Source organism: Eutrigla gurnardus, assembly GCF_963514095.1.
Source record: "Eutrigla gurnardus genome assembly, chromosome: 23".
Classification (NCBI taxonomy): Eukaryota; Metazoa; Chordata; class Actinopteri; order Perciformes; family Triglidae; genus Eutrigla; species Eutrigla gurnardus.
This window is the reverse complement of record NC_139934.1, coordinates 14,087,845-14,113,714: the sequence shown is the minus strand read 5'-3', so window position 1 is coordinate 14,113,714 and position 25,870 is coordinate 14,087,845. Positions and strand designations below refer to the sequence as shown.

Sequence of the window (25,870 nt, the reverse complement as noted above, 5' to 3'; positions counted from 1 at the left end):
AATGATTTCTGCAGCTCTGACCTTACAGGTGCCAAATAAGAATTAGAATGGGAGTGAATGGGCCGCAATGGAGTTGAATGTATTATTTAAGTAGTCATCATAATGAAGTTACGTACAGCTGGTTAGCTATAGCAGTATAGAATTTTAACATATCCATGGAGTTGTATACAACGGCTGAGTTGTAAATATAATGTACATGGCATTACCATAAAGACACCAACTAGAAAAGCCATCCTACCCAACTGCAAAGAATCACACATAGTTTGACATGTGTTATATCATATTAATAATATCTTATTAAATATGCAAATTAATGCAGATGTTGGAAAAAGTGCAGGACATTTAAATTACACACATGTAGACATGTAACTAGTAAAACCGTGTAAACAAAATTATTGTTGTGAGAATTGTTTGTTTGTGTGTTCTCACAAACAAGAAGACCTCAGGGCCACAAATAGGGTGTTAGCAGTCAGTAATGGGTGTGAAGACTCACCACTGAGTCCGAGTTGAGTCTTCCTGTTTCCAGTCCAAAGAGGTGCACCAGTTCATCTCTGCGTAGATCTCTGAGTAGACCTCATAGAAGAAATGACCACATAAAACAGGCTGACTGCACCATGCAAACGGCCGGCTCTAAAAACTGTTTACCAGAGATTGCTGGTTCAATTCCCCCGTGAGGAAGGTAACCGTTAAATGGTAACAAATGAATGTGAATATGATAGAGAATGGATGGGGATTCATTTTGATATTTGGCACTGCTGTATTTAATACAAGATGTCTGTATTTTAAACAAGGTGTTTATTCCAGTAATTTATGCTGTTTGCTATTTTTTTTAAATAATAATTTAAATACACCGTTTAGTGTGCAGCGCCACCATAGAAATATATGGTCTAATCATATATGATGGTGATTATAAAGCATCGCTGTACCGTTTTTCTGCTTCTTTCGTGAGTCGATGAACTACATGTGAGCCACTCAAAAATCATTGAACCCAAATGCATAAATTCAGCAGCTGAATGTCCAAAAGCCGTTGAGGAGTCCAAAAAAAGCAAGCAGGAGTCACAACCTTCTCTAGCTTTGTGCTGTTAAAAGTTGGATTTTGTGATAAAATTATAAAATCAGGTCTAAATAAAGGCGTGCTCTCTCTACTTTTGCCGGTGTGACCCACGCATGGGTTTGTTATTTATCATAGAATTTAGATTCAAAGCTGAGTTGAGTTGAAACGGTCTGAAAATCAAGCAAAAACATATTAATAATTAAGAGAATCGCATCAATAAATAGGAATAGATAAAACACAAGTCGTATTAATAATAATTACAATATTGTTATTTTTAATTTTAGGACTTGGCTTCTGTTTTGCAACTTTTGATTTCTCAAGCAAAGTTGGATATGGGAGAATGGGAGAGGTGACTTAATTATCAAAATCCAAAAGTTTACTAGATTCTGTATGTGTGTGTGTGTGTGTGTGTGTGGTGGGACACATACATCACAGCAGCTGTAGATGAGTGTCAGTCGTCGGTGAATCAGAGAGTGAAGATGAAGCTTCTACTCAGCAGTCTGCTGCTCGCCTCTCTCTGTGTCCTCTCATCTTGGAGTGAGTAAAAACACAACTTAACCTTTAACATCACATCCGTTTTATAAATGTAAAATCAAAATATCACAACTAGGACAGGTTTTGGCTGATCACTGTATTTTTTTATATAGTCAATGACAACAAGTAAATGTAGGCTATGTAGAATGATGTGTTTTTGAAAAGTGCCACACAAGTAAAGTTTATTATTATTATAATCATTATTATCTAAATGTTCAGAGTGTATTTTAACGTTACACGTTAAACCAACATGTTTCAGCAGTTTAAAATTAGTCACAGGAAATGTGTGACATTAACACCTTGGTTGGTTTTGACTTATGTGGAAATCAAATTATCACTATGATCTATTTGGTGCCAAAAGTCACGACTCGCTACATGTAGCTTCTGGTTTGGCTTCTGCACTTCTGCAACATGTATGAACAACCGAATCATGTTCAACCATCACGGTTGTCTCTTCATAGGTGTTTCATCTACAGGCACACCTGCTGTTACCCAGACTCCTGATGTCTCTGTTGCTGAGGGGGAGACAGTAAACATCTCCTGCTGCTGGACACTGGACGTTGGTAGAATAAGGGTTAGGTGGCTGAAAAATCAGACAAATATCAAGTATGAGACTGTGAACTCTCAAGGATTACTGGAAAACATGCCATCTCACTGCTCACACTTGACCTTTACGAATGTCACAAGAGAGGATTCAGGGAGATACGTCTGCATGGTGATGTTGGAGATACCAACTTTCTATGTGATTGAAGGAAACGGTACCGTCATCACAGTTACAGCCAGAAACAACACAACGGACAGCACGGCGGGAGGTAAGTGACAAAACACCAGTAGCTTCACAGTGTTGCATTAAGGGTTTGACTAATATTTTGGTTTTAAAATGGTTTGTGTTAAAAAATAATGTGTATTGTAGAAGAAAATGTGTTACCTTACAATTCTTATTTGTATTTCATACTAATGTTCCTTTCTCTCTAAACATCAAATGTCCTGCTGAGCTGTTTTTATTGTGTTTAACCCTTGCCGTCTTGATGAAAAGACTCTTTGATCTTTCCCTCTTCCTGAACTGTCTCCGTAACATTTGTCTCACATACATTGATCAAGGCCCGATGGGTGACCCCTGTAGTGACATCGTCTAGCTGTCCCGAGAACAGTCACCTTGTAGACATCCACAGATGTCTCTTCCTCTGCAGAGAGACATGTGTTGATTCAATGCAAATCCACTCATGACGCCTTCCCTTTTGTTCTCCCAAATGTTCTGTATAAATCCACCTCGGCCGGGCCATTCGGGAGACTGGATCTTCATGGATACACTGTGAATTTCTTTTCTCCACTGTCAGTGATTAAACCTCATTTGAACCAGCCACAGAATTGGACCTGGAGAGTTTTTCTTCCACAGTATTCAGAATGGATCTTGCCTGTTCACATACAGAAGCTTTATATCACCTTGTAAACCTTAGATCAGGCAAATGCTTGCTTGTTTTATGTGTTTCAATCAAGTTTTATTTCTATAGCATTTACAAAGGCGTAAAGTCGGTGTGCTTCAAAATAAAAAGGAAAAGATCACACATGATGAAACCATAACATATAAACATAAAGAAGATGTTACATAAATAAAAACATATCAGATAATAACATATAAGACAAGAAGGTATTTCATAGGTGTTTCATCTACAGGCCCACCTGCTGTTACCCAGACTCCTGATGTCTCTGCTGCTGAGGGGGAGACAGTAAACATCTCCTGCTGCTGGACACTGGCCGTTGGTAGAATAAGGGTTAGGTGGATGAAGAATCAAACAAATATCAAGGATGAGATGTTCAACTTGAATCGCTCTCCAGGATTGGAGAGGATTCACACTTGCTCACACTTGACCTTTACGAATGTCACAAGAGAGGATTCAGGGAGATACGTCTGCATGGTGATGTTGGAGATACCAACTTTATCTGTGATTGAAGGAAACGGTACCGTCATCACAGTTACAGCCAGAAACAACACAACGGACAGCACGGCGGGAGGTAAGTGACAAAACACTAGTAGCTTCACAGTGTTGCATTAAGGGTTTGACTAATATTTTGGTTTGTGTTAAAATATATGTGTATTCAGAATGGATCTTGCCTGTTCACATACAGAAGCTTTATATCACCTTGTAAACCTTAGATCAGGCAAATGCTTGCTTGTTTTATGTGTTTCAATCCATTTTTATTTCTATAGCATTTACAAAGGCGTAAAGTCAGTGTGCTTCAAAATAAAAAGGAAAAGATCACACATGATGAAAACATAACATAAAGAAGATGTTACATAGATAAAAACATATCAGATAATAACATATAAGACAAGAAGGTATTTCATAGGTGTTTCATCTACAGGCACACCTGCTGTTACCCAGACTCCTGATGTCTCTGTTGCTGAGGGGGAGACAGTAAACATCTCCTGCTGCTGGACACTGGACGTTGGTAGAATAAGGGTTAGGTGGATGAAGAATCAAACAAATATCAAGGATGAGATGTTCAACTTGAATCGCTCTCCAGGATTGGAGAGGATTCACACTTGCTCACACTTGACCTTTACCGATGTCACAAGAGAGGATTCAGGGAGATACGTCTGCATGGTGATGGTGGAGATACCAACTTTATCTGTGATTGAAGGAAACGGTACTGTCATCACAGTTACAGCCAGAAACAACACAAGGGTCAGCAGAGCGGGAGGTAAGTGACAAAACACCAGTAGCTTCACAGTGTTGCATTAAGGGTTTGACTAATATTTTGGTTTTAAAATGGTTTGTGTTAAAAAATAATATGTGTATTTAGAATGGATCTTGCCTGTTCACATACAGAAGCTGAGAAATGCTTGCTTGTTTTATGTGTTTCAGTCCAGTTTTATTTCTATAGCATTTACAACGGGCGTAAAGTCAGTGTGCTTCAAAATAAAAAGGAAAAGATCACACATGATGAAAACATAACAAACATAAAGATGTTACATATGTGGCCCGTCGCCACCGCGGCGTGCACTAGGCCAGGGGCGTTGCTAGACATAAAGCTCTACTGGGGCACAGAGGCCCCCTATTACTAAAATCACAAAAAACATCCTTGAATTCCCGCTGTGTGTATGAAATGTGCTATACAATGTGCTATATAAACTTCCCTTGCTTAGCCCACTATTACTGCCACAGCCATACTGCTGCTGCTAAAACTGAAAGGTCAAAATGTAGAGATATAAATCTCTAAATCATATTTATTTCAACATACATAATGAACATGCTCAACATGTTTTTGATGATTTTGGAGTATCGTTCCCACATTTGTGAATGAAGAACATCAGACTTTTGGGGTTGGGAAAATCACTGTGACTGTAAATCTTACTTTAATGCTGAGCCATCACTTGGTTTACATACTTACTATAAATGAAATTGTATTAAAATTAAAAGATAATGGGGTAAACCGTCAGCTATCTAACTCCTATGAAACAACACAAAGAGTGATCTGTGATTCAGAGCAGCAGGAATGAGGACTGGTGGTGATTATTGAGTGGTAATAGAAATGTGTAACACGTCGTTGTTTGAGTTACTTACTGGAACGACCGCAACACTGTCAGAAACTATGTGCACTGTGCCGCTTCACGCCGGCTACTGCGGGCATCGGGGCAGGTGGGAGAGAGAAGTGGATCATACCATGACGTGGTGGGGGGTCTGTTGTATTTTTAAAGTAAACCATATCCTGTCTATGGTTTTTTGACCATGTTTAAGCTTGTCAAACACGGACTTGCGTTTAAAAAACAACATGACTGCTATTTTTATTTTTTTTTTGCATTTATCTATGCGTGCGCGCCGCGGTGCCCCAGCTACGACATGCACACTGCCGTGCACGGACGTAATGTGTGCGCCGGACCCGGACCACAAGGTGCAAGCCTCAGCTTGTATTTTGGGTTAAACTGCGTTGGTTTGAGATTGTGGATGAGAAAGAAAATCTATTATTTTACCGTTATTATCAATATAAATGAATCCACTGCCAAATATAGTAGCTCGTTAAAACTCGGAACGTGAGATTTTACTGAGGCACAGCAGATCAATACTGGGGCACGTGCCCCAGTAAAAGGGGTCTAGCGACGCCCATGCACTAGGCCCTGTCTAACTGTGAGCAGCAGATCTAGAGAATCTATACAACACCGACAACGCCACCTTAGGACTTTCACCTAAAGAGTAACTTTAAATATCTCAGAGAGGGTTTCCCGAAAACATCCCATACACAGGTCCGCACACAAATGAATACAGGCACGTATGATGTACAAGTTAACATTTCTCGCAATAAACAATTTTTATTAAGTTAGCTCTAAAACATTTATATAGTTCTTTTCGTTAATGTCGGACAAAATATGGTGTTCCACTTACACCCATCCGTAGCGGTCCAGCTAAGGGGAAGGGGCCCGATAAACAGCTAGCTCCAGCAGAGGCCACTGCTCTTAAATAAACTAAAAAAAAACAAAGAAACAAATCAACTGGAAACTCAAACAAGAAAGCCAAGATAAACCATGCAACATATATAAATTTAGCAGGTCCTTCACTGTCACTGCTGCAATATTTTCCCTCTACCTCCCAACTCCCGGTCTGATCTGAGCGGACAAGATTGAACTCCAGTAGCTTCAAATAGTGTCTATGCGACAAGAGCAGCGCGACTGGTTACGCTAAGTACGCAGAGCAACGCGACTGGTTATACTTACGCAAGTTACGCGACTAGTTACGACTAAACAGAGCAACGCTATTTAAACAAAGCGAGGCTAATAAAACAAGAGGCTAACTACACAGAGCAAGGCTAATAAAACAAGAGGCTAACTACACAGAGCAAGGCTAATAAAACAAGAGGCTAACTACACAGAGCAAGGCTAATAAAACAAGAGGCTAACTACACAGCGCAAGGCTAATAAAACAAGAGGCTAACTACACAGAGCAAGGCTAATAAAACAAGAGGCTAACTACACAAAGCAAGGCTAATAAAACAAGAGGCTAACTACACAGAGCAAGGCTAATAAAACAAGAGGCTAACTACACAGAGCAAGGCTAATAAAACAAGAGGCTAACTACACAGCGCAAGGCTAATAAAACAAGAGGCTAACTACACAGAGCAAGGCGAATAAAAAGAGAGGCTAACTACACAGAGCAAGGCTAATAAAACAAGAGGCTAACTACACAGAGCAAGGCTAATAAAACAAGAGGCTAACTACACAGCGCAAGGCTAATAAAAAGAGAGGCTAACTACACAGAGCAAGGCTAATAAAACAAGAGGCTAACTACACAGCGCAAGGCTAATAAAAAGAGAGGCTAACTACACAGAGCAAGGCTAATAAAACAAGAGGCTAACTACACAGAGCAAGGCTAATAAAACAAGAGGCTAACTACACAGAGCAAGGCTAATAAAACAAGAGGCTAAATACACAGCGCAAGGCTAATAAAAAGAGAGGCTAGGCAAGTGTGAATCAGAGAGTGAAGAAATCAAAATATCACAACTAGGACAGGTTTTGTGTGATCACTGTATTTCTTTATATAGTCAATGATAACAAGTAAATGTATGAATACTCGGATATATTATCTTGTTCCTCATTCGAGCCCCGCGGTTGTAAAACTTCTATAGTTTCTATCACTTTTCTTTTTCATCTGTTATTAATATGCATGGTTTTATCCGGTCTTATACTGTGTTTTTATCTTATGTTGTTATTGTGCATTATTTTATCTTGTTTTATCTTGTAAAGCACGTTGCAACTGTGTTTTTGAAAAGTGTCATACAAAAAAAGTTTATCATTATTGTCTAAATGTTCAGAGTGTATTCTAACATTACACGTTTAACCGACATGTTTCAGCAGTTTAAAATGAGTCAAAGGTGACCACTATTTCGTAACGCGCGGAAATCAAATTATCACTATGATCTATTTGGTGTCAAAAACTCACAACTCGCTACATGTAGCTTCTGTTTTGGCTTCTGCACTTCTGCAACATGTATAGTGTTGTAATGAACAACCGAATCATGTTCAACCATCATGGTTGTCTCTTCATAGGTGTTTCATCTACAGGCACACCTACTGTTACCCAGACTCCTGATGTCTCTGTTGCTGAGGGGGAGACAGTAAACATCTCCTGCTGCTGGACACTGGCCGTTAGTAGAATAAGAGTTAGTTGGATGAAAAATCAAAGAAATATTAAGAATGACGCCGTGAACTCAAAGAAACACTCTCAAGGATTTCTGCAAAAGGTGCCATCTCACTGCTCACACTTGACCTTTACGAATGTCACAAGAAAGGATTCAGGGAGATACGTCTGCATGGTGATAGTGGAGATACCAACTTTAAATGAGATTCAAGGAAACGGTACTGTCATCACAGTTACAGCCAGAGACAGCACGGCGGGAGGTAAGTGACAGCTGCCCCCAAAAAGGTGGGACACCCTGTAGATGTAAGTTGTGTCCCAAATCAGTGACCGCATCCTTCGGAAGACGCGACCCACCAGTTGGATCCTCTGAATTTGGAAAAGGAAGGCCAGAATTCTGGGCTGCATTTGAAGGAGTCTTTGAAATGGGACAACCTCGTCACAGCCTCTTCAAATGCAGCCAATGTGGTCTCTGGACTGGGACACAGCTGGAGTCTAAGCATGTTGCCTTTGTGGGTGAATTTCAGGTTCTGGCCAGGAGTTAATGCTCATTAACATTGTGAGGTGGCTGCTGCTCCTCGTCCTCGTCATTACCTTCTTCTACGTCAAGAACTGGCGGCCCAAAGCTCAGCAACACACACCAGGTATAACAGAACTTTCACTCCATAATGACGAACGCATGTCCTCAGCGGTGCATTAGCAGCATGCACGTCACAGTGCATTAGGACTAATGGATCAGTGCAATCATGTTTCAGCTGCTCTTGGAAATGAAGAAGAAGAGGACGAAGATATCAAGCAGAGAGAAAAAGGAGAAACAATGATCCCACCGTCTCGATGAGGACTCAAAAGCAACATGTGTTCCCTTTTATGAGTGGCTGATGTTTAAGAGGAATGATGTGAGATAATTCTGCACTGAGAGGTGTGTCTGGACCCATGGGGTCACAGGTCACATTTCCTTTTTCCCTTTGATTACAGCTGTGATCTTAAAAGCACATCATAATAAACAATGGAAACAGTAACATTCTAATGCATTGGTGTGAGAATGTGTTGGATTAATATCATTATTGACATGTAAGATGCACTATAATGTTATATCTGGCTGAGTATATTCATTTTGTATACTGTTGTGGTTTAATTATATTGCATATATTCATGCATTTTTAAAATCTTCATCTGCAACGTCACTACTCACTAAAGTTATCAACTAAATGTAGTGAAGTAAACATTTCCCTTGAAAATGTAGTGGAGTAGAAATAGCCTCAAATTAAAGGACCAGTGTGTAGCGTTTAGGGGAATCTATCTGTATCTAATAGGATGCATCAGGGGAGAGACTCTTCCACCACAGCACAGGAGAATGAATATATGCTTATATGGAGCGTTGAATGATTTCCTGCAGCTTTGCAGACTGACAGGTGGGAACTCCAGAGCCACAGGACCCTGAAGACCACCACTCTGATTAACAGAAAGACCGGCAGGGGACAACACACACGACACACAAGGAAGGGCAAAACCAGCAGAGGGAGCAAGAGGGCAGACTGCCAGATTCTAACACCTGCAAACAAGAATCATTGTGTTTTTGGTCACCTTAGAATGAGCCGCTTGTATCTACATAGGGAGGGTTCATCTTCACGGAGCCTCCTGTTTCTACAGCAGCCCAGAATGGACAAACCAAACCATGAATCTAGACATGGTTATTTTGCCTTTTTCAGCCTCCACAGTTCATGCTTGGCACACGGGAGAAGTTTTACTCTGCAACTTCACCACTAGATTCCGCCAAAACTCTACACACTGCAGCTTCGAAACACTCAAAACAAACAATTGTACTTTAATACCGTACTTACAGTACTTTCCACCACTGCTTGGTGATCTGTTTCAGTATTCCTGCGTTAGAGTCAAATGGACTTTCATCTTTAAACTTCATCGTGAGAACGATTCATTCGTAGGACAGGCAGAAAGATCACACATGATGAAAACATAAAATATAAACATATAAGATAAGAAGATGTTACATCGATAAAAATGTAGAAAATAAAACATATTAGATAATAAAATATTACATTGATAAAAACATATTAGATAAACATAAGATAATTCAATATGACATAGATAAAAACATGTTTTATTATTGTTCCAGGCATTATTGTTGTTATTATTAATTATTAATAAATGAATTATTAATAACACAAGTTAGAAAATACAAATAATAATATTGTGTCTTAAAACACCCTAAACACATCGTGAGAACAGAAAGATGATCTCACAGAATCTAATGCTGCCTTCGATTTGAAGGAGGAAGGAACAAAAGCTGTGGGTTTTCACACTTCTCTGCTGAAAAACACATGATGCCCAGTGTATGTGTGTGTGTGTGTGTGTGTGTGTGTGTGTGTGTGTGTGTGTGTGTGTGTGTGTGGTGGGACACATACATCACAGCAGCTGTAGATGTGTGTCAGTCGTCGGTGAATCAGAGAGTGAAGATGAAGCTTCTACTCAGCAGTCTGCTGCTCGCCTCTCTCTGTGCCCTCTCATCTTGGAGTGAGTAAAAACACAACTTAACCTTTAACATCACATCCATTGGATGGACGTATAAAATGCTTAAAATGTGAAATCAAAATATCACAACTAGGACAGGTTTTGTCTGATCACTGTATTTCTTTATATATTCAATGACAACAAGTAAATGTTTGTAGAATGATGTGTTTTTGAAAAGTGCCACACAAGTAAAGTTTATTATTATTATTATTATTATTATTATTATTATTATTATTATTATTATTATTATTATTATTATTATTATCTAAATGTTCAGAGTGTATTTTAACGTTACACGTTAAACCAACATGTTTCAGCAGTTTAAAATGAGTCACAGGAAATGTGTGACATTAACACCTTGGTTAAAGGAAAACACCACCGCATTTCCATACTGAACTATGTTCTGCTCTGATCTTAGACGAGGTGATACATACCTCCCTCTCCTCTGTGCGTGCACTCAATGGCTCTTGCGCGCACTCCGCGCAGCGCTAATTTGCTAGCATGTAGCTTGTCCTTAGGATCCAAAGGGGGGTGAAGTTAGAAGCGACCAAGCACTTCCACGTTGTCCCTATTTAAATACGGTTACGTGAGTAGTTACACGACCCAAGTTTGGTTACACAAAATGAAACATGCCAATTTTTCTAAGCGGATAACAAGGATAACTATATAGTATGGCGGAATAACAACTGGAAGCACTTCGACGTCGGCGCAGTAATGTCATCACTCAAAACATGACGGGACTATATACCTTCTGCTTGTTTTCACAACCCTGTACGATGCACGTTATAACCATGATGTTTGATTGTTCACAAACTATCTTACTACAACCTGATGCTTCCTCAACTGTGCACAAACTACTACAGGTAGTGCAGGCGACGGCGTGCAGGTCACGTAGGTTCTATTGACGGAAGTAAGAGGGGGAGCGGAGTGATGATATTACTGCGCCGACGTCGAAGTGCTTCCAGTTGTTATTCCGCCATACTATATAGTTATCCTTGTTATCCGCTTAGAAAAATTGGCATGTTTCATTTTGTGTAACCAAACTTGGGTCGTGTAACTACTCACGTAACCGTATTTAAATAGGGACAACGTGGAAGTGCTTGGTCGCTTCTAACTTCACCCCCCTTTGGATCCTAAGGAATATACTGGGACAAGCTACATGCTAGCAAATTAGCGCTGCGCGGAGTGCGCGCAAGAGCCATTGAGTGCACGCACAGAGGAGAGGGAGGTATGTATCACCTCGTCTAACATCAGAGCAGAACATAGTTCAGTATGGAAATGCGGTGGTGTTTTCCTTTAACACTTTGGGTTTTGACTTATGTGGAAATCAAATTATCACTATGATCTATTTGGTGCCAAAAACTCACGACTCGCTATATGTAGCTTCGAGTTTGGCTTCTGCACTTCTGAACATGTATAGTGTTGTAATGAACAACCGAATCATGTTCAACCATCACGGTTGTCTCTTCATAGGTGTTTCATCTACAGGCCCACCTGCTGTTACCCAGACTCCTGATGTCTCTGTTGCTGAGGGGGAGACAGTAAACATCTCCTGCTGCTGGACACTGGCCGTTAGTAGAATAAGAGTTAGGTGGATGAAAAATCAAACCAATATCAAGAATGACACTGTGAAGTCAAAGAATCACTCTCAAGGATTTCTACAAAACGCGACATCTCACTGCTCACACTTGACCTTTACGAATGTCACAAGAGAGGATTCAGGGAGATACGTCTGCATGGTGATAGTGGAGATACCAACTTTATATGTGATTGAAGGAAACGGTACTGTCATCACAGTTACAGCCAGAAACAACACAACGGACAGCACAGCGGGAGGTCCCGAAAAAGGTTGGACACCCTTTAGACGTAAGTTGTGTCCCAAATCAGTGACCGCATCCTTTGGAGGACGCGACCCATCAGTTGGATCCTCCGAATTTGGAAAAGGAAGGCCAGAATTCTGGCAGCCGATGTGGTCTCTGGACTGGGACACAGCTGGAGTCTAAGCATGTTGCCTTTGTGGGTGAATTTCAGGTTCTGGCCAGGAGTTAATGCTCATTAACATTGTGAGGTGGCTGCTGATCCTCGTCCTCGTCATTACCTTCGTCTACGTCAAGAACTGGCGGCCCAAAGCTCAGCAACACACACCAGGTATAACAGAACTTTCACCCCATTATGACGAACGCATGTCCTCAGTGGTGCATTAGCAGCATGCACGTCACAGTGCATTAGGACTAATGGATCAGTGCAATCATGTTTCAGCTGCTCTTGGAAATGAAGAAGAAGAGGACGAAGATATCAAGCAGAGAGAAAAAGGAGAAACAATGATCCCACCGTCTCGATGAGGACACAAAAGCAACATGTGTTCCCTTTTATGAGTGGCTGATGTATAAGAGGAATGATGTGAGATAATTCTGCACTGAGAGGTCACAGGTCACATTTCCTTTTTTTCCTTTGATTACAGCTGTCATTACAGCATCAAATTAAAGGACCAGTGTGTAGCGTTTAGGGGAATCTATCTGTATCTAATAGGATGCATCAGGGGAGAGACTCTCCCACCACAGCACAGGAGAATGAATATATGCTTATATGGAGCGTTGAATGATTTCCTGCAGCTTTGCAGACTGACAGGTGGGAACTCCAGAGCCACAGGACCCTGAAGACCACCACTCTGATTAACAGAAAGACCGGCAGGGGACAACACACACGACACACAAGGAAGGGCAAAACCAGCAGAGGGAGCAAGAGGGCAGACTGCCAGATTCTAACACCTGCAAATAAGAATCATTGTGTTTTTGGTTACCTTAGAATGAGCCGCTTGTATCTACATAGGGAGGGTTCATCTTCACGGAGCCTCCTGTTTCTACAGCAGCCCAGAATGGACAAACCAAACCATGAATCTAGACATGGTTATTTTGCCTTTTTCAGCCTCCACAGTTCATGCTTGGCACACGGAAGAAGTTTTACTCCGCAACTTCACCACTAGATGCCGCCAAAACTCTACACACTGCAGCTTCGAAACACTCAAAACAAACAATTGTACTTTAATACCGTACTTACAGTACTTTCCACCACTGCTTGGTGATCTGTTTCAGTATTCCTGCATTAGAGTCAAATGGACTTTCATCTTTAAACTTCATCGTGAGAACGATTCATTCGTAGGACAGGCAGAAAGATCACACATGATGAAAACATAAAATATAAACATATAAGATAAGAAGATGTTACATCGATAAAAATGTAGAAAATAAAACATATTAGATAATAAAATATTACATTGATAAAAACATATTAGATAAACATATAGATAATTCAATATGACATAGATAAAAACATGTTTTATTATTGTTCCAGGCATTATTGTTATTATTAATTATTAATAAATTAATTAATAATAACACAAGTTAGAAAATACAAATAATAATACTGTGTCTTAAATCACCCTAAACACATCGTGAGAACAGAAAGATGATCTCACAGAATCTAATGCTGCCTTCGATTTGAAGGAGGAAGGAACAAAAGCTGTGGGTTTTCACACTTCTCTGCTGAAAAACACATGATGCCCAGTGTGTGTGTGTGTGTGTCTGTGTGGTGGGAAGGGCACATACATCACAGCAGCTGTAGATGAGTGTCAGTCGTCGGGGAATCAGAGAGTGAAGATGAAGCTTCTACTCAGCAGTCTGCTGCTCGCCTCTCTCTGTGCCCTCTCATCTTGGAGTGAGTAAAAACACAACTTAACCTTTAACATCACATCCATTTTATAAATGTGAAATCATAATATCACAACTAGGACAGGTTTTGTCTGATCACTGTATTTTTTATATAGTCAATGACAACAAGTAAATGTATGAATACTCATATATATATTATCTTGTTCCTCATTCGAGCCCCGCGGTTGTAAAACTTCCACCTGAGAAACTCATCTTTAAAATCACTTCTACAAATGCATTTTTACAGGAAGGCCTGTTTACAGTAACTATAGTTTCTATCCCTCTTCTATCACTTTTCTTTTTCATCTGTTATTAATATGCATGGTTTTATCAGGTCTTATACTGTTTGTATCTTGTGTTTGCATCTTATGTTGTTATTGTGCATTATTTTATTTAGTTTTATCTTGTAAAGCACGTTGTAACTGTGCCATACAAATAAAGTTTATCATTATTATCTAAATGTTCAGAGTGTATTCTAACGTTACACGTTTAACCGACATGTTTCAGCAGTTTAAAATGAGTCAAAGGTGACCACTATTTCGTAACACTTGCGCGGAAATCAAATTATCACTATGATCTATTTGGTGTCAAAAACTCACGACTCGCTACATGTAGCTTCTGGTTTGGCTTCTGCACTTCTGCAACATGTATAGTGTTGTAATGAACAACCGAATCATGTTCAACCATCACGGTTGTCTCTTCATAGGTGTTTCATCTACAGGCACACCTGCTGTTACCCAGACTCCTGATGTCTCTGTTGCTGAGGGGGAGACCGTAAACATCTCCTGCTGCTGGACACTGAATGTTAGTAGAATAAGAGTTAGGTGGATGAAAAATCAAACCAATATCAATAATGACACTGTGAAGTCAAAGAATCACTCTCAAGGATTTCTACAAAACGCGTCATCTCACTGCTCACACTTGACCTTTACGAATGTCACAAGAAAGGATTCAGGGAGATACGTCTGCATGGTGATAGTGGAGATACCAACTTTAAATGAGATTCAAGGAAACGGTACTGTCATCACAGTTATGGCTCTCAAAAACCCAAATGACAGCACAGTGGGAGGTAAGTGGCAAAACACCAGTAGCTTCACAGTGTTACATTAAGGGTTTCACTAATATTTTGGTTTTAAAATGGTTTGTGTTCAAAAAATATATGTGTATTCAGAATGGATCTTGCCTGTTCACATACAGAAGCTTTATATCACCTTGTAAACCTTAGATTAGGCAAATGCTTGCTTGTTTTATGTGTTTCAATCAATCCAGTTTTATTTCTATAGCATTTACGAAAGGCGTAAAGTCGGTGTGCTTCAAAATAAAAAGGAAAAGATCACACATGATGAAAACATAACATATAAACATAAAGAAGATGTTACGTAGATAAAAACATATCAGATAATAACATATAAGACAGGAAGGTATTTAATAGATAGAAACAGAAAATAAAACAGATTAGATAGGAAAATATTACATTGATAAAAACATGTAAACATACAAGATAATTAAAAATGACATATAACACAGAAAACATAATACAAGAAGGCATTATTGTTGTTGTTGTTATTACTCATTATTAATAGTAAAAGTTAATAATAAAATAATAATACTGTTTCTAAAATCTAAAAAAAGTTTTATCCGTTATCCAAACACAACTAAAAGCTTGCAAGAAAGCATGTGATTGTGATTGCTTTTGAAAGCAGACAGTGCTGTAGCCTAGTTGATATGGGGGAAATCCAGCTAATTATGAATTTATTCAAGGTATGTGTATTCAGTGAACATGACAACAAAGCAGGAAGGAGGTAAGCCTTTCAACATGAAGAAGTATTTTGGAATCCGGTGCCTCAAAGCCTTGGGACCTATTAAAGCAATCTCTGCCGTGCCCTTATTGAACTATAAATGATCATTCACCAGGCTAAAATAGTTGGTAGAAACAGAGATGTATAACTGTGTGTCATCAGCAGAGGAGTGATATGAATCATTATATGTAAATGATGGAACCAAATGGGACCAGATATAAATCAAACAGTCGTGGACTTGAACCCTGAGGGACTCCATAAGGAATACAAACTAATAATTTTAAAAAGTCTAACTCACACAAATAATATTTTCTTTAAAAAATCAACAACAACAATGTCAATCCTGTTACTTTAATTAGAATATTTGTGTTTCATTTTTTCCTCACAACATCAGGACATCCAGGTTCTTCCAGGACTCTACCTCCCTTGATTATTTCCCTGGCTGTGGTGGCTCCATTGCTCCTCATCTCTCTTGTGTGTTTCCTCACTCTGCGAAGGAGACAAGGTATATATTTTTTTATTATATATGTCTATTGGTATCCAGATATGCAGATTGTTTTTTTGAGTCATCTGCCTCCACCAACATAAAATGGAGGTGAATACAATTTTCGGCTTTGAAAAATGACATTTAAAAAAAAATCAACAACATTTATGTAATTAAATGTAATTATTTTGATTTACCTTTACAGACAACACAATATTTAAGTTTTTAAATTCAGTGATACTCTAGTACACCTATAGTTTAAAAGACCCTAACAGAAAGACTTAACTAGAGCTGAAATTAAATAAAATAAACTGCTCAACTCGTCTTAAAAATGAAGAATAGGATCCTGAAATAGCTCTTTAACCTGCATTATTTTTTTTGGCCGCTCAAAAAGCTGGAAACCGACATATCATCACCTTTACAATTCAAAAAAGATAGAGTTGATGTAAAGTTGCGTGTTGTATTGTAAAACTATAAGTTAAAACAATTTCCAAGAATTGCAATGAGTGATAATGTTTTTAATTGGATCCATGGTTAACATAAAATGTTGATTAGAGTAACTTTAAACTTAGAGCAGGTGAGCAGAATGTTGCGAGATACAGTCTTTTAATTTAGCCCTGTTGGAATATTGAGATGTTTTTTGATTGTGTAGAATACCAAAGAGCACCAAACAATAATAATAATAAAAAAGGATAAAAATGACTTGTTACGTGAAATACTGTATCTCTTAATTCAACAAATGTTTATTCACGTTTGATGTTTACATGGGCAACACATCACCTTCAATAACATTAACATGGCATTTAGCATGTATGTTAACCCACTTCATGTTTTTATATAGTTTAACACAAAATGTATAATTTTAGTGACAACTATATGGGACTAAGAATTGAACCCTGTGGTACACCACCAACAATGTCTGTGGAGAATGATCAGGAATCGCTTGTGGTTAGCTTGTGGATGTATGAGTTGAGCCCTCTTAGTGCTGCTGGGGTGAGAAAAGTGTTTCAGGAGACACAGACTTCTGCCTAAAGTCTGTTACAGCAGGGTTTTCTCGCCACTATCATGCTGTAACTTTCAAATGCATTGACTTTGAAAATGATGAGCGTGTTCTAGTCCTGCTCTATGTGGAAAGTGTCCTGAGATAACTTTTGTTGTGATATGACACTATAAATAATGTTGAATAGAATTTAATAGTGCCTGTCATTGCTTATTAGCAGTGCAATGAACCACTGACCTCCCTTGGGCAGTAATTTAGTGACTTGTAGCAGAAGCAAACAGATAGAGACAGTAGCAGCTGCAACACCCAGCTAAATTAAAATGAGTGTGCTGCATCAATGTAGGTTTGATTTTGTGCAACAATCTTGTTAATTGTGTGTGTGTGTGTGTGTGTGTGTGTGTGTGTGTGTGTGTGTGTGTGTGTGTGTGTGTGTGTGTGTGTGTGTGTGTGTGTGTGTTTGTGTGTGTGTGTGTGTGTGTGTGTGTGTGTGTGTTGCTGTTTGTCCCACAGCTTCAGCTAATGCAGCCAGGGTGATCTACGAGGTTCCTCACATTGACTCTGAGGAGGTAGAAATGGACAAACACAGCACAAGCTCCTCCAGAGGTTCTTCTCAGTGGGTGAGTCAAATGGCATCGAGGATACAGAGACAAATTGTAGAGTAACACTAGCAAACTGAAAAAAAAGAAGAAGTGTAGCATGGTGCCAACCGATGGGCAGGGTCTTTGTTCCTTTTTGATCAGTGTGGTAAATAAGTGTGTGGAAAGGGGAAACTGTCTTTTGGTGTGATCTTGTTTTGACACATTTGATTAGGCCTACATTACTTTTGTAAATATAGGTCGCAGTAGGTCTATGACGTTGACAGTGGTATAACAAAACAGCAATGCAATAATTAATTTGTTCCATTGAGCCTACTTCTTTAGCTGTTGTTGGCCCTTTTTACAGCCCAAATCATCACACAAGTCAATTTGTTAAGGTTGCATTTGCTACGCTTTTAGACTCCGCCATATTTGCGTGAATACACTTAGGTAAGGCATCATTTACATGCTGAAAAAAGGTCTATATGTCACTATGTTTTTCGGGGTTATACTTTGAAATGTTGGATTATACCTCATCATACTATACCGGTATACACTGTGGCCCATAAAGTTGGAATATTTTGTTTTCAGACACAATCCTCTGTTTCTTCCTATTTAAATACATCAGTAATCACTTGTGACCAGGTGCAGTGATTACATTATGTGTCCCAATTACCCAAGTGAAATGAAAATACGCTTAACATTTGTTTGCCGCTATTAAACACAAGATATTTGCAAATTATTCCAACTTTATGGGTGACCCTGTATATCCCAATGACATATATGGAAGATATAAGGTAGTAAAGCAAAAACACAATTTTCGGGCTGATCCACTGCCATTTGAATTAAAAAGTATATGTGGATCATATTGCAGCATAAAGAAGTTTGTGTTTTTCTGGTCACATAGTATGAAATATCATTTCGTTGTAATTCCGTTGTTGTGCATTTATTATGAAATCTAACTGACTTCCTGTTTTTGAGTAAGTGTGAATATTTCTCATGCCTGCTCGGTTTTTGTTTGTAGACTTTAGTAAAGGTCATTTGACACATTGATAATGCTGCTAAATTGCACTGATACCAATGTTTTTATGTTTTGTCTCTTTCAGTGTCAGGTACCAGTGTATGAATCCTGCGATTACTTCGAACGTGTCGTGACCAAAGAAAGTGGATGAGTATGTGCTCAGGAGAATTTCCTCATCATCAGTATTTGCTTTTCAGCTTGTATATAATGTACATTCATTTACTTATTTACTTTACCTGAATTATGGACATGATAAGTGTAAATATTTAATATTTTTCTATAAACTCAGTCTTACCCATCTTTGTGGTGTACCTTCATTTCCATGATGAGTTTGTGTATGTGTGCACTTATAGACAGGTTTACATACATAGATTACACTTGGATTAGATTACAAGCTATAGTCTGCATTAGTGAAGGTTATTGATTCTATCGCAAAGAGGCAGGTTTCACAATGACATCAGATCACAAGAAGGACGGCAAGTGGAAAGTGTGGTATTGCGGGTTAGATGCATAATAGGTCAACGGCAGGAAGTGGAAATAACTCCTGTAAGGTCGAAGTAGTCTCTCTATGTTTCACTGATATACAGCTGCTAAAATGTTAAATACTGAGTAGCTGACTTACTGTAAATATATTTTGGTGTTTTACTCATCATTCATCTCTCAATGTCAGTAGATTTTCTAAAATTTCCAGGGACCGTGGTGGCGTCTGAAGTCACTCACTCATGTCTCCGATCAGGGACGATCCAGGGGGTTTTATAGAGGACTCTATCTTGAGCTTAACTGTAACATGAAAGAAACCTTTTTGGTCACTATTCGAGTCATTTTCCTAATTAAAACAGAATCAGCTGAATTTTTTTTGTAATACATATAAGCTATTTTATTGTCATTTAAGTTCCCCTGGTAAACAGTGATGCTGGGGCTTTTGTTGTGAAAAGTAAGAACAAAAAGGAAAGATATACACTGCTGTCAATGTGAAAGCAATAAGCACATTTTTCCAAATGAATAAATCATTTCAAAGTACTTTGTGACCGTCTGTGTTGTGATGCTAAATATGGACAATTCATATTGGAAGATGAACTGTGGGATCACTATAGTGAACTTAAAGCATCTCTATGATGAAGCATCCCACACAGTATCCCATGACAGTAATATATGTATTATATTCATGACAAGGCACAAAGTACTTTGTGTTCATTTATTTATTTGGGAAAATGATGCTTATTCCCTCCACATTGACAACAGCAGCGTATGCGGTGTACTTTTCATAATAAAAGCCCCAAATACGTCATATATGTGGCATCACTGCTTACCAGGGGAACTTGAATTCACTTTTGCTAATGCATTAGCAAACTATGTGTTAAATAATTATACTCAGTTATTCCAAAACACTGAAACAAGAAGCTTTTGCTGCTCTAAGCTATAGTGAGCAGCTATACCTGCCTTGTAGGATGTAGCTAAATTAGCCCTTTGTGACCTTGTGTCCCCTTCCCTCTTTGGAGAAAAACATATATTTTAATTGTAACCTATTATCCTGTAGTTCGGTGCATGCTCTGTATTTTTGTTATCCAAAAGAAAAATTCTTCACCTGGGGCAAAACTAATATCTGGGGCAAAATGAATGTTTAAATTCAACATTTCTACAGATAATACCTATTTAGCGCTTCTTCTCCTCTGAGCCATCTATGGTAGGTCGCTGCCGAAGTCTGTGGAAATCTAAATTTGAAATGATGGCTTTGACCCATGCAAACGTTTTATATGTGGGAGCAGATATTTGCCATCTGTGGGATCAAGAAAATACCTTTTTAACAAACACCCTATACTGGATAATTCCTGGATAAGAATGCAAATGTGACCATTAAGAAGCAAAAAGTCACAGATTAACAGCCGAGTGAGTCATAAATGGAGCCGATCTAAAATTTGATTTCAACATCAACGTCTCTCTTCTGCCGTCTTTGAGTGTTCGGTTTGCTTTCAGTGATGCTAAATGTTTTAAACATCAGTTATTTATAATATTAAATGCTAACCTGTTAGATGGTTACACTGAATGGTATAGAACCTATGGGACGCCAGTGAATTTGGTGTCCCATTTCTTTGACTAAATTGTTCTTATAACAGGGTCATAATATAAGGAGTGACTTGTAACTTTACTGATTGTGAGGATTTTGTTGGTACAGAGACACTTAAGTCAGTGAGTCAGCCAGTTTCAGGCTGATAAAGATAGAAAGACACTCCCTCACTCATGGGAACAAAGTAACACTGGTCTTACCTGCATACCAGCTGCTGTACTCACAGATTCAACCTGCATGAGGTGTTAACCACCACAATATGTGACTGTAGCTTTCTCACACGTTCACTCTTTCTTCCCCCCTGCTCATACGCGCTTCATTTTGTTATCATGAAACCCACTTTTAATGTTTGGAAAACTGTTTTTTATAATATTCCTGTAACATTTCGGGGGGAGACATGCAGGTGAGCAGGGTAAAAAATAATCAACATGAAGCTTTACCCAATTGGTTTCTTACATTAAGACAATTTTTTTTTGTAAATATGTGCACATATTTATAGAACAGAAATCTGAACAACGGATAAAGCTTACAGAGGGATATTGCTATGTATTTTGGATATTGCTATGTATTTTGGATATTGCTATGTATTTTGGATATTGCTATGATACCGTCACCAGCCATAAAAATAACAAACCCTTCTGTAAAAACCCTTAGAATATAGACTGGAACGGACTGGAACATTTGGTGAGTGTACTGAAGTGAACATTTCTGAGTCTGAGAAAAAAAATATTATTTTGATAAAACAGCCTTGACAGATATATATTGTAAAATTCCATACATTCTGCAAGACACTGTGGGTGAATATAATTTTTTTAACCAATTTCAAGAAAATTTGCCAGTTTCCTGGACCTGTTCTGTAGTAATTTGTGCATATTTTCATTGCCTGTTTTACCCTAGTCCGTCTTATTCTAGATCCCACATCCTGCCAAGTTTCCCTCCTCTGTGATTGTCTGCCCTGCCCTAATGTGTCTCACCTGTGTCCAAATGTCTGACATCTTCCACATTTTCTGAAATATTTAAATATGCAAATGCATTATCTAATGCTAACTTTTGGTGCATTTAGGAGAAATCTGAATCTTGATGTCGTTATGTCTCCTCTTAAAAGTCATATATATCCATATTCAGAGTCCAACTTGGTAAATGCATGCTGCAGTAATATATTTGAGTAGTAAAATGTGGGGGCTTATAACATTTCTTTCTGGTTGGATATATGCTTCTTTACAGTATAAACTGTTTCCAGGGAACCAGAAACAGAAACATGCGAGCAAACACGCTCACTCGTGCAGTTTGAACTTTCCACTCGTGGTTCATGTCCACCTTAACACAGCAGCGTAGACGACCGCCAACCACAGAGGATGAAGTCTCGTTTCCATGTCAGTTATGATACCCAATGTGACAGCGCAGGGTTCGTACTTTGGACGATAAAATAATTACGATTTACTTTGTCTCAAAGTAAACAAATCACAGAATCGATAGCGATGTAATTCATATTAAGACCTCCCTTTAAATCAACAAGTGAATGACTAAAGCCTCATGTGTTCTCTGAGGTAATATGTACGCTGGGCGTTGTTGTAACGTACGCTTTAGTTGACACAGTTGGAGCCACCACCCTTGTCAAACATTTAAGCTGGACGTTTTGAAATGTTATCCAAAGGTATAAAAGGAATCCATCCAGTCCCAACACATCTACTCCTCTGTCGATCCGTGTTGGTCATTTTCCTCTTCACCACATCCACCACTTCAAGCAGCAACCATGACGCAGCTAGAGTCCGCCATGGCCATCATGATGAAGACCTTCGATACGTATGCAGCTAGCGAGGGCGATAAGGGCTCCCTAAGCAAAACTGAGGTCAAGACTCTGCTGGAGAAGGAGTTGCCTGGACTGATCAAGGTACCGTACAGGAAACCTGTTTTCATCTTAGAGGGATATTTTCCTGATTTAATTTAAGGGTTAAAACATGTGTTTTAATTGTTTGTTTTCATCTCAAATTCTTATTGCACACTTGGTTTAGAAATGTTTGTGTTGGTTACTTTCTCAATGTACGTACAAATTCAACCAATCAAACCATGACTTAAATAATATATATATCATCATATTTTGCAGCTGCCCATTTTCAGACGTTTTCTTAAGGTGGATTTTACCTTTCTGACCAGTTTAAGGAGTCCCTTCCATTGTTGAGTCATAACTCATTGTCATTTCTGCACCCAAAGACCTTTGATTTTGAACAATGTGAACATAGAGACCGTTGCAGCGGGAGAGAGAACAACGCCCTCCAATAACGCGCTGGAGTGAAAACACTGCGTTCTTGCAACTGATATAGTAATCTTTGGAAATACACTCGTGTTCAAATAAGAAAAAGCTATTACAAAAGACAAATTCCTTTTTGACCCTATTTGAATTGTGCAATGAAAGACGACACGCCCAACAGTGACGTGAGTGGCGTCTCTCCCTGTGTGTTCAGTACCAGGATGTAACGTTAATCCCACTAACAACAGGTCTCGCTCCTTCTTTCTCTTCCTGCTGGTAAAAAGATTTGCTGGTTAAAACACACAACAGATAAGATAACACAGTGATGGGACGTTGTTATCTAGCTAATAGTGAGACTTTCTGGACTTGACAAACGTCATTTTGAATTGACAAACATCATATGTTTAATTTAAGGTACAATTCAAATGGGATCAAGGAATAATTTGTCTCTCAACATTGACAACTGTCAAAAAATGTCCCATCTCAATGGTGTGCGTATGCTTTATGCACCATCGTAACTACCTTACACCACTGCTTGAGAGCCTACAAAATAAAGCTAGAAAATAAAAAGACCTTTCCCACTGGCACACTGTAGCATAATGTAAAAATAATCCAACAACGTTGCTGTGTTGGTGTCTGCAGGCAGCAAAGAACCAAGACGAGGTGGACAAGCTGATGCAGGGTCTGGATTTTAACGGAGACAATGTGGTGGACTTTAACGAGTTCGTGGTGCTGGTAGCTGCTCTCACCTGCGCCTGCCACGACCGCAGTTCCAAGAAGTGAGCAGGGCGACCGCAGCCAGAACAACGACATGAAACCCCCCTGTGTTTTCTGTTACTAAAATAAAATGATTTGTTTACCTGTGAAGGACTTGTGCATGTTTTGTGTGACCGACGTGAAATCAAATGCTATGAGAAGATGCTTTTAGGTCATTCAGAACTGATCACTTGTTGCCCTTGAAGTAAGAAAAGTAGGATATGAAAAAAAAAATGCACACTGTGCTTTTTGAAAGTTAATGATAATCTATTTTAGAATCTCTATAAAATCGTATAAGCTTTTGGAGACTTCACTTTACTTTATAGTAAGTAACAAAATTAAAGATAAAAAATATATATTTCAGCAAAAACACATCGTTTTTTTACTTTTTTTATAGCAACAAGACAATATAGAGACAACAAAATCAATATTGAGAAGAATAAGAATACATGATAGTTGAAAAGGGCATTAAAAGATACAAACATATAAAGCATACATGTGGTGGAAGAAAAACAAAACGAATGGGGACATTTCGTGTGGTAGATGGTGTGGGATAGGAAACGTTTTTTGAAGCTGTGTATCAGGGGGTCAGATGGCCACACATGTTAGAGCAACAACACTTCCTGTTTAACTAGAACAAGAGAACATGCTTTCTTCATGTTCTCACTTCACCTGATCCATTAGTGGTCTTGCCCTGCCGGAGGTGCAGCAATCTCAAGCGAGTGGTCGGAGCAGTGGCTCCTGCATGTGATGCAATGCATGAGCCAAATACGTCGCTGTAGCAACAGCAGCGTCTTAGCGGTCATATGCACGTCTGTCTTGCACAAGTAGGCGTTAGCAACAAGTTCTTCACAAAGACCACAACGAACTCAAGCAGGAGACAGTTGGCGATTACGCAACAGTTACTTTTTGGCCTGCATTGTGTTTTTAAATCTGACTGAGCCAGTGGTGAATTAGAACTATGTACATTTACTCCAAGTGATGTGTTTGTGAACACATCAAAATCAGCTTTATTGGCCAGGTATGAGAGTGGAAGGAATTTGACTGGTTTTAATAGAGACATAAAGCTGAAAACAACACAGCTGAACAAAGGTAAAACATATACAGATATAAATATATAGTATATATTATAAAAGTAAATAATATTAATTATATTCAGTATCTAGCCTTCGCCCAATGACAGCTGGGATCGGCTCCAGCCCCCCCGCGACCCTGAATACAGGATAAGCGGTAGAAAATGGATGGATGGATGGATGGATATTCAGTATCTATATGCTATATTTAATTATATACAGTATATATACATTAATTAATTAAATATGACTTCATTATATTAATTAAATATATTTAGTTAATATAACTCATTTTGATTTTATTATATATGAGTTAGGGAGATTCATTTCTATCATACATTTTAAGTATACTAAATGTATTTAGTGGTATGTACTTTACCAGTATATAATAATCCTGGTAAAGGGGATGCTTGGCGTTAGAAGGTTATTGCACAGGAATTGTTCCAGACGCTATGTGACCTTTAGAGTTGAAAAAAAGTGTTCTTGTATCAGAGTTGTGTAGCGGCTCCCAGTGGTTGTCTGAAGGGTCTGCAGTGACCCTTTGACCTTCTGTCTGACACCAGCCAAGGGTGTAGAGGCCCCCCCACATCTCAAAGGGATTTCATAGTTCCAGTTTCACAACTGTGAGGATTTACTTTTGCTTTTAGTTATTTGACATTATTTTAACATTTTTTTAGGTGTGTTTCATTGGTTTGACAGAACAAACATTGTGAAGGTGTCACTTCAGGCCTGTGAGTAATTGCGACGCCATTTCTTACAATTTTCCGAATATTTCAAACATCAAATCTATAATTATCAGATTAAATATCCATAATGAACACATTTGCAGGTCACATCAACCAACTACGACAGTAACATGCTTTTACATGAATAAGAAATAATAACCTAATTATATAA

At 38.7% G+C, this 25,870-nt stretch overlaps 2 protein-coding genes across 6 annotated transcripts; both read left to right on the top strand.

Annotated features, from left to right (window-relative positions):
* The first annotated feature begins 1,478 nt into the window (after positions 1-1,478).
* On the top strand, positions 1,479-19,131 carry LOC311009532 (basement membrane-specific heparan sulfate proteoglycan core protein-like). 5 transcript variants are annotated; one of them, XM_084003770.1, is made up of 12 exons: positions 1,479-1,591; positions 2,050-2,400; positions 3,263-3,601; positions 3,938-4,291; positions 7,629-7,979; positions 8,244-8,360; positions 8,472-8,661; positions 12,676-13,959; positions 14,659-15,021; positions 16,146-16,256; positions 17,746-17,852; positions 18,917-19,131. In XM_084003770.1, the coding sequence occupies exons 1-7, from the start codon at positions 1,534-1,536 to the stop codon at positions 8,552-8,554; spliced, it is 1,653 nt and encodes a 550-aa protein (XP_083859896.1). In that variant the 5' UTR covers positions 1,479-1,533; the 3' UTR covers positions 8,555-8,661; positions 12,676-13,959; positions 14,659-15,021; positions 16,146-16,256; positions 17,746-17,852; positions 18,917-19,131. The 5 variants fall into 5 exon arrangements, 1 of the variants encoding a protein (XP_083859896.1); XR_014596658.1 differs by lacking the exons at positions 1,479-1,591; positions 2,050-2,400; positions 3,263-3,601; ... (2 more) ...; positions 8,244-8,360; positions 8,472-8,661 and adding exons at positions 8,857-10,248; positions 11,719-12,081; positions 12,277-12,393 and having other exon boundaries at positions 12,505-13,959; XR_014596659.1 differs by lacking the exons at positions 1,479-1,591; positions 2,050-2,400; positions 3,263-3,601; ... (2 more) ...; positions 8,244-8,360; positions 8,472-8,661 and adding exons at positions 8,857-10,248; positions 11,719-12,093; positions 12,277-12,393 and having other exon boundaries at positions 12,505-13,959.
* A 3,403-nt stretch (positions 19,132-22,534) lies between these two features.
* On the top strand, positions 22,535-24,011 carry LOC311008980 (protein S100-P-like). The gene is made up of 2 exons (XM_084002947.1): positions 22,535-22,787; positions 23,787-24,011. Exons 1-2 carry the CDS (start codon positions 22,650-22,652, stop codon positions 23,925-23,927), a joined length of 279 nt encoding a protein of 92 aa, XP_083859073.1. The 5' UTR covers positions 22,535-22,649; the 3' UTR covers positions 23,928-24,011.
* The last annotated feature ends 1,859 nt before the right edge of the window (positions 24,012-25,870 follow it).